Source organism: Drosophila sechellia, chromosome X, assembly GCF_004382195.2.
Source record: "Drosophila sechellia strain sech25 chromosome X, ASM438219v1, whole genome shotgun sequence".
Classification (NCBI taxonomy): Eukaryota; Metazoa; Arthropoda; class Insecta; order Diptera; family Drosophilidae; genus Drosophila; species Drosophila sechellia.
The window spans coordinates 10,033,683-10,043,645 of NC_045954.1; the positions used below are offsets into that span (position 1 = coordinate 10,033,683).

Here is a 9,963-nt window from a genome sequence, read left to right on the forward strand (position 1 = left end):
GAAAATTGCTATTGCTATGCTTCTGCTTTTTTAACAGATCCACAAATTACATACATGCGGGTTTTTTGGGGCAATGTGTGTGTGTGTGTGTGTGTGTGTATCTGTAAGATCTTTCGAATGAACTTAGCCTTTAATTTCATTAGGTTAGATATAATAATTAATTGTTTACTTTTACTTTTACGTTTACTTTTATATGAAATCACAGTCCGTATGTGAGAAAGACTTTATATATGTACTCGATAATGATGATAAAATACATGGTATTCGGGAGGGTGTTCGGGAACTCCTCTATATGTATATCCTACATATTGCTATATTGGTGTTTCTTTCACTTATATGAAATATGGGATATGGGCCATCGGGATAATGGACTACAATTAATTAATAACAATTTGTTGCTGCTTTGTTTTATTTCATCGCTTTCGTTATTTTCACATATGTGTGTGTGTATATCTATATATATACTGCATATATTTAAAATATAAATTTGTTGTTGTTGTTGTTGCTGTTATGAAAGGCATTTGCTTTGTTTTTCGTTTGTTGATTTAAAAAAATTTCGCTTGAATTGTTATTTAATTAACTACATAATGCTAGTAATGTCTATTTAATAAGATTTGATTTGAATTGTTCTTTGTTTTCCATTTGAGTTTTTATTTATACTCATTTATTTGTTCATTAGTTTAGCTAAAATTTATTCATACGACGAGCACTCCATTGCTGTTTCGTTTCGTATATATGTAGTAATCTTTAGTCGCTACTCGCTCCCCATTTTCAGCGCCTCGCCGCAAGTCAATCGTTAATCGTTTAACACTCGTTAAGTCTACTAATCGATTAATGAAAAAGACACTATCCCATAGCATAGTACATATTTGGGTATCCTTCATCCTTTATCCTCCATGCTTTATCCTTCTGGCTTGATATGAACTTTCACAGTGCGCTGATATAATGGATCGATCTTGAATCATTGTTGGTTTTTGGGTTGGAACGCAGGTTAGCTTTAGAGCTTTTGCCAGGCGATAGTTAACGATAGTACACGATAGTTAGGTTCTAATATTGTCATAAAAGTTGGGGGTTCTTTAAATATATATGTATTTATATATATATTAAATTTGCCGGGAGGGGAGAGAGAGAGAGAGATACAGAGTTTAAGAGAGATGAAAGGTTATGTTTCTGTTCATTACTTGCTTTAATTTATCTACTAACTTTAGTTCTTTCGAGGCGCAATTGTAGTAACCATATAATAATCATAATGATAATAGATCCACAAAAAAGTCGTTCCTTAATAGCTGCTCTATTATTGTTATTTTTTTCTTGTTTTTTCTTTAAATTTTCTTTTCACTAGATAAAAATTCATAAGCGCCATTTTGTCAGCCTATTTCTGATTCAGATTTGATCAACAGTTTTTTTTCGCCATCCCTCATTGCTTAAGTTTTTTTTTCCATAGTTTTTTTCACTATTATTTTTTTTTTTTAGAAGGCCATGCTGGTTCGTCTTCTGCCCAGGCCACCACCTCCTCCGCCGGGTACGCCTCTGGTTAGCCCACTGTGGGAGACACTTCTGCCCATCCTGGCCTCACTGCCCTTCCGTTCCCTTGCCTTCCTGAGCAAATCCGATGTGCTCGGCCTCCTGCTGTCCTGGGCGGAGGCTGCTCCTCCGCCTGATCCCCCTGCTCCCCCTCCCCGCCTGCAATTAACAATGTCGGATGTTGAGGATCTCCTGATGGTGCCTCCATCGGTTGAGGGCAACTGCAGGTTTCCGGCTCCACCGCCAACGCCACTGTAGGGTGACAGAAAGCTGGGCGAATGTCCTGGCAGAACTGATCCTCTCGGCTCCTCGGGATCCACACTCTCCACCCGCAAGTAGGGCATCCTACGCTGCGGTTGATCCACCGCCGGAACGGAGCTATTCGGTTGGCTGGGTGGAGTTGTGCCTGAGTTACTCCGTAGGCCACTGTACAGGGACTTTAGATGAAAGTCCAGGGACTTGAAGTTGAGCAGGGAGCGACGTTTCTGGCGATCATCGCTGGAGGGCAGTGCCTGTTCCGGACTGCCATTGGTATTATTATTGTTGTTGTTGCTATTGTTATTCAGGGAGTCGAACTGGAGTTCAGCTGCGATGGGGACAGCTGCCGAATCGCTGGTGCTGCCGCTGGCCACCAAATGTTGCTGCTGTAGTTGCACATACTGCTGAGGCTGGAGATGTTGCTGCTGCTGTTGCTGCTGCTGCTGCTGCTGCTGCTCCTGCTTGCTTATTGTTGTCGTCATGGTATTGCTACTTAGGCTAGTTTTACTGCTAATCACTTTCAAAAATTTATTATCGTTATCTAAGGACTCCTTTTGTCACTGGATGAGGCAGAAGCCTTGCTTGGCAGCGTCCTTGGCAGCGTCCACCTCCTCGATGAAGGCCTCATCCTCGTGCTTGGGCGAATCGGCGCCGCAGGGTCCGCCTCCGCTCAGGCTGAGCGGCCCCTGCGGGCACGCTGATTGTCACCGGAGCGCCAAGGTCGAGATCATCGGCGGCCGCACCGGCTTGTTTTCCAATATCCTTTCCAGCTCCAGCATAACGCTCGAGGAGAGTCGTGGCAGCAGCTGCAATATCAGGATGGTCAAACATCTGAACAAATCTTAAGATATCTAACGATCTCAAACTACTTTCTGAAGGCCTCACTATTTTATCTATTCTTTGTCTTATGATTATGATTATGTATGCTTGTATATTCACCTGCAACGACTGCAGACTCTGGTGCAGCTGCTCCGCCGATGTGGCGCCCAGCAACAGGCATTGCACTGGCTCATGTTTCAGCGACCAGGCGATCGACAATTGGGTGGGGCTGCAGCCCAGTTTCTCGGCGAGGGCGGCAAGGTCGCGGAGGCGGTCGCAGTGGCGGCGCCCCTCATCGATCCGGTCCTTACCCCAACTGCCCTGCGGTGACAGAGCGGCCTGAAATTATTCGAATGGAATTTGTATCATAACTTGACAAAAAAAAGACATATTTAAAAAATAATAACTGTTTTGAGCAGCTATTAACCAATGCTAAACACCCCTATCACTTTTTGACGGATTTTGAACAATTAATTTTTGGGTCAATTTTCGCATTTTTTGTAAGGGGTAACATCATCAAAATATGCAAAAAATGGCCAAAAAATAGAAATTGCATTTTTGAACACAGTTTGATTGGAAATTAAATTACGAGCTCAACGAGGTATACCATTCCATATTTAGGCTATTATTTTTAAAGTTGTGGCAAAAAACGGATTATTTGATGTACGAAATTTGGAAACACGGGTATTGCCAAAAACTTAATATTTACAAACGGACTTTTCGTCATAACTTCGCTGAAAATTGTCATACAGACGAAAGAATAACTGTTTTGAGCAGATAATTACCAGTGCTAAACACCCCTATCACTTTTTGACGTATTTTGGGAAATACTTTTTTGGGTCAATTTTCGCATTTTTTGTAAGGGGTAACATCATCAAAATTTGCAAAAAATGGCTAAAAATTAGAATTTGTATTTTTAAATACAGTTCGATTGGAAATTTAAATACGAACACAACGAGATATGGCATTCCATATTTAAACAATTATTTTTAAAGTTGTGGCAAAAAAACTGATTATTTGATGACCGAAATTCGGAAAAACGGCTTTTACCAAAAACTTGATATTTACAAATGGAATTTTCGACATAACTTCGCTGAAAATTGTCGTATAGATGAAAGAATAACTGTTTTGAGGAGCTAATTACCAGTGCTAACGATCCCTATCACTTTTTGAAGAATTTAGAAAAATTAATTTTTTGTTCAATTTTTGCATTTTTTGTAAGGGGTAACATCATCAAAATTTGCAAAAATGGCAAAAAATTTGAATATATATTTTTGAGCACAGTTCGATTGGAAATTTAATTACGAGCTCAACGAGGTATAAAATTCCATATTCAGACAATTATTTTTAATGTTGTGGCAAAAAAACGGATTATTTTAAGACCGAAATCTGGGAAAACGGATTCTAGCCAACATGAAATATATTTTTGAAGGTCAAAATCATAATAATCGAAGCTGTCCATTAGTAATATTCGGCACTTACATTACGATTGATCTCGTCCTCGGTCCAGGAGAAGCTCTTCGTCTTGAAGGAGCCCTTGGGCAGGAAAAGCTTGTCCCCATTCTGGGTGTCGCTGAGGGCCATTGAGAGTGGACCCCAGGCCATGAGGCCCACTCCGATCTTGTTGTACATCTCCGGCAGGTAGAGCTCGCACTTTTCGCGGCAGAACATGTGGTACTCGGACTGCTCCACAATGGGCGTGATGCAGTTGAACTGGCGGCAGTTGGTGTAGGCCTCCATGATCTCCACCTGGCTCCATCGAGCAGTGCCCCAGTACATTGCCCAGCCCTGCTGTATCACGTAGCTCATGGCGCGCACCACTTCTGGCAAGGAAATGAAAAAGAGTTTACAAAATGTGCAACATTTGTGGCGATTTTAGGTACAAATTTGAATTTTCGAATCTTTTACAGGTGCCATTTCGTTTGGATAACTTACCCTCCATGGGACACATGGGATCTGCCTTGTGGATGATGACGATATCGATGTACTGCAGCTGCAATCGCTGCAAACTGGCTCGAACACATTCGATGATGTGTTTCCGGGAGAGGCCCCGTTCCTCCGACCTACGAAATAATTTCAGAAATTAATCACTTTGTAATGAAGGTCAATTAAAATGTCTAATTAGATATATATTCATTTAACGATTTGTGGACTTTAAAAAAGAGATTAATCAGAGAATCAGTAGAAAGCTAACTATACAAAATATATAGATATACAAAAATATTTTGCAGTGCCATCTTACTTGGTGCTCCAGTAGACCTTCGTGGTGATGACATAGGCGGTCCTCTTCCAGCCCGCCCGCTGCAGTATCTTGCCGATCTCCGTCTCCGAGTGCGCCTCCGAGATGTCGAACAGATTGATTCCGCTCTCGATGGCCAGCTTAAGGATTGCCTCCGCCTGGTCATCGCTCACGCCTGGCGAGAAGACCGGCCAGGTACCCAATCCCACATTCGAGATACGCAGCCCGCTCTTGCCCAGATTCTTGTACCGCAGCCCCGGCGTCGGTGTGGATCCATGACGCAGTGGTAGCGCCGGATTGGAGCCCAAACTGATCGAACGACCTGCTCGCAGCGGAATGCCCAAATAAACGGTCATCACGGTCGGATTTCCAGGATTCGAAATGGTCGAGTGTGTTCAGGTGCCGGCATGGAAATGAAACAATTCGTTTCGGGGGAAAAGTATGTGCGTTCCGTTTAGTGAGAAACCTTTTTTTTTTTTTGGTTTTCGGTTAAAGGAGGGGCTTTCAAAGTGCCGGGAAACGTGCAAAAACGAACAGCAACGAGAACAGTAACAACACAAACGCAATTCCACAATAAACAGCTGGCTAAATCAGGCTAATGAAGTGCCAATACTCTTCCCGAGAGTCATAGAACTTAAAAACGTATAACGAAAGCTACAGCACTTTTAAAAATATCCATCGCCAAACTGTCTCTTGAATATTTCAGTACTATTCCGAATGGCCCTGGTGGTAAATTCTTTTTGCGAAATAAAAAGAGAAATGGGCATATGATATATGGTTTTCAATCAGCTAATGGAACTGCCCTGAAGGAAAGTGTATATGAAAATATAAAAAACAAAGAGCGCGGCATGCAATGAACATGAATAAACAAAAGTGACATTTTTCCGTTGGTTTTTCTTGTTCTCTCCCGTTTTTCCACTATCCCCCTCATAAAAAGTGCGTGCGTCCGGTGCGTGTTTTCTTTTGCTTTCTTTTTTTTTTTTGTTTTTTTTGATTGCGTGATTGAGACAGGTGGTTCGTGTGGGTGGTGTTGTTTTACCTTACAAACTGAATAAAATAAATTACAACTTCAATTGCATGTTTTGGCCCCGAATTCGATGGAACAGAGCACTCCAACGCGCTCGCCTTAATTCGCTAAACAAAACCAACAATTACCAACAGCTGAACTACGAGGATTGCGGTGGGTGGGTGGGTGCTTTAGTTTAATGCTCATTTTGTACAATACGCTATACATATGTAGGTATATGTTTCATTTACTTGGGCTATTTTGAAGCAAGCGATACTTGCTTGTATGTGGTAGCATGCAGAGGCAGGCAATCGAAAACAATCGAAAAAGTCGAAACAATCGACAGTAAACAACATAAATGATAAGCCTATATGATAGTGAGAAATTTGATACCGAAATCAAGATGACCGCCCGTACCACTGAACTCCTCCATACAGTCGAGTGACGCAATGGGAGCCCGGCACCTGAAATGGAAAATAATTTCGAAAAATCGGATTAGCATTATATCAATAGTTTGCGGGAATCTGGATGTAGTCGAGTAATTTATGGTAAGCATACATTTTTGTACAATTTTTCTATTCATATTACGTATACGCAATTTGATAATATTGCGTATACGCAATGTAATTATAATACGTATACGCACTGTTACAATATTACGTATACGCCCTGTATTCTGATTACGAAGAGTTGCTTTTTCGCTCTTTTTAACTGTAATTTTACTGTGTATAATTATTTGTATACAGTTTTTGGAATGAGTAGTTACCTAAATTAGTTACCTAAATTAAACCTTTCTATCGTTTAGTTACATTTTAGAGATATCACGTATACGACTCGTTGGCCAGAATTCGTCAACTGTCAATGAATATTAACTTAGAAAGAATACCATTCTCTTCTAGCGTCTAATTATCTAAACTTTGTTTTAGTCTAACCATTTTTTTGGGGATTCCAGGACCTTTGACCTTTGTTTATACCTGTAAATGGTGACCGGGTTCGATTCGTCGCTAGTATTGTCCACATTGTTGTTGTTGTTATTGTTGCTGTCATTGGTCGAGGGAATTACGCCCATGGCGCCATTACCGATCATCAATTGCTGAGTCGTGGGTCCCGTTATGAAGTTTAAACTGGCGGGCAGAGCCATAAGCAGCGGCTGCGGTGTTGACTGCGGCACAGGCACAGGCAGCGGCGGTACACCGGTATCGTCGGCAACAACAGTGGGCATTTCAATGGAAGTTACCGCTCCGTCAGTGACGTCACCGCCGCCGCTGCCCTCTGCCGCAGCGCTGCCGCTCTGCTCGTGTCCCAAGAGCAGCGGCGTACTCTCCTGCTGTAGCGTGTGCGAGTGCGAGTGAGACAGCAACGGAGCTGCTGCGGCGGTTGCGACCGGCGACTGCGACTGCGACGTCGACTGCGCCGCCGAGCCGTCACCATTTAAATTGCATAATGCCATAGACATTGTGCTTATAGTTCGACTGCTTTTGTTATGATTTAACTAAATTTTAATATTTATCAAAGTTTACTTTCACTTGTGTTGTTATTTTGCTTGCCTACGTTTTCTATTCATATTTTTATTAGATACTATTGGACGCCATTGTTTATCCTAGGTTTGCACATACTTCATATTTATTTAGCTACTGCGTGTTTATTCGAATTTCTTCTATTATTTATTTAGCCATTTGATTTCAATTTTAATAGCTGCAAGGCTTTATTTATATTTGTGTGGTTTTCTTTTGCAATTCTAATTGAAGTTTGCTTTGACATTTAAAATGTCTGCTATTGATTCAGCTACTTGTTAAATATAAATATTTATTTTTGTAGTTGAGAGTTTATAGTTTTTTTATGTTGTACGTAGTATTTTCAACACCTATTAGCTTTCAAATTTTTTATTTTTTGTAGTTTCTCTAGAATTACCATATACCTTCATCTTTTGGGTTACTTGAGTTTGTTTTTGCTTTCGCATATTTACTATTTTCAATGATATGATTACTTTGAAAGTTTATCATAATTTCAAAGTATTTTATATAACCACAGAAATTGTTTTGTTTGCTTCAAGTACAGATATTTCCATTTCACTTCTGCATTGTTTTGGTTGATTTTAGTTGTATCTTACTACTTAGACTGGACTACAAATCACATGGGATTTTGTTTTCTAAAAAGCATACTTTTAAGGCAAAGTCCAGTCCAATAAATGTTTATTTGTTTGTCGCTATTGAAGATATTTATTCTGCTATAGAAATGGGAAAACGTATTCTTATCACATGAATCTGTGTGCCAAAAAATACAGAAAAAAAAATTGATCGAAACTTTGCCAAAACTTTTGTCACAATAATTAAGAAGCCGAAACAAGGCAAAAATAAACAACATTTTCTACTGAGAAAGAGAGAGACTGAGACAGTGCGAAAGAAAAGAGCTTTTCACCACACTCAGAGAAAAAAAGGCAAAACTGGCGAGAGAATCGAGACCGTAAATTTCAGGTGCAATTGGCTGATAAATGGAACCACCTGCCGACTTGTTAGCAAAATCAAATATTGTATATACATTGTATATACATATTGAGACTAAATAGGGAATTTCAATACGATCAAACCGAAAAGATTAGTATTAAATATGCCAAAAAATCGAAGATAAACGGGCATTCCTTGTGGTTTTGTTTTTTATAGTTACTGTTTTTTTTTTTGAAAGTTTCTTACTTTGAGGTAACACTTTGCATGAAACCCAAATGTCCGAAAACATAAATAGATATTTGATGGCTGTTAATTTTAGCTTGCCCCTGGTTCATTTAATCCGCCTCGTGTCAAAGCACAGATACAAATCTATCTATATCTATATCCCCAGATGTATTGATGCCTGTTCTTTTTGATTTCCCACTAAGTATATAAAAGTATAATTATAGATTAACCTTGACAATGATTCAGAATCGCTTCAGACAGCTTTTCCGTCTTCATTAGCTTGATCAATTTGGAAAATGCATTATTTTCCTCTGGGAAAACGAAAAAGCGAGAGGGGACAAAGCGGTGCAGCGAATAAGAGAGAAAGAGAGAGAGAGCGCTTTTCACCACGACCGGTGTATTTGACACCACAACAACAAGAAGAAGACGAAGAAGAAGAGAACAAAAACAAGAACAAGGCACAATTTGCACTCGCTTCTTCCCTGCATTTCCCTTTCCTTGTCTCAAACTAACTTTTGACGTTTATGCAACGCTTTACACAATAAAACTGACACCTCCACAGGTAGCTAAATTCAGGGCACAAGTGACAAGGGCTTGATTACACTGGCCAACAGGGTTGGCATTTCATTTTGCGAATTTTTCGTCGAAATTTGTTGCTTATTCCTGTTTTTTTTTTTATAGCTGTCTGCTATATGTCTAGCAAATTTATTTAATAAATAATATATTATATTTTTTACCACGGAAAAACGTCGTTTTTGTTTTATTCCAAGTGTAAGTGGAGAGAACTAGACTGATAGTAAGGTACAGTACAGCCTACTCGCCAGGGATCAATGACCATTTGGTAGGCTGCATCTTGGTAAAAAGTTTTGAGAGACAGCTCCAAAGTTTGCCATTTCTAGGCCACAATGACCACGTTGACTGAGCACATACAAAAATAAATAGAAGTATGGGCATATACCTAGATATATAGGCGGTTCTGTGGGCCGCAGTGGAGCGAAGCCTGTCATATTCCTTACATATTCTCGTTATCCTTATTATCCTTGCTATCCCCGATTACTAGCCAAGTGGGTGGTAAGTGTCAAAGCTTATCGGATAGCACTCAAAACTGATGGGCTAAATGGGGATTAGCCGCCGAGAAAACACTTATCAGATACTAATTGCAAAATTGATTTGGCATGGGTTAATTCTCATGAGCCTAGTTTCAAAGTTTGAAGGCGTAGGCAAGATCTAAAATCTATATACTGTAAAAAAAGTAGAAAGTAGTAAATTGCAACTAGATTGCGCTCACTGCCAATTAAGGTAACCAAATGCACTCAAGCTTTCTGAGTATAAAATATGGAATACAATAGAATAATTACAGTGAATAGTCAATAAAGGAATACCTAACATTGACATTTAAATGCATTTTTAATGCTTCAAAATTGGCATGGCGTGCAATCATTTCGACT

At 39.9% G+C, this 9,963-nt stretch overlaps 1 protein-coding gene across 1 annotated transcript; it reads right to left on the bottom strand.

The window, feature by feature from the left end:
- Positions 1 to 679: 679 nt before the first annotated feature.
- Positions 680 to 8,066, bottom strand: LOC6617531. Its single transcript, XM_002041810.2, is given in 7 exon segments — positions 680 to 2,588; positions 2,722 to 2,940; positions 4,084 to 4,421; positions 4,537 to 4,664; positions 4,844 to 5,162; positions 6,264 to 6,310; positions 6,821 to 8,066. Coding segments are annotated over 7 exon segments (2,652 nt in total). The 5' UTR covers positions 7,303 to 8,066; the 3' UTR covers positions 680 to 1,469.
- Positions 8,067 to 9,963: the final 1,897 nt, after the last annotated feature.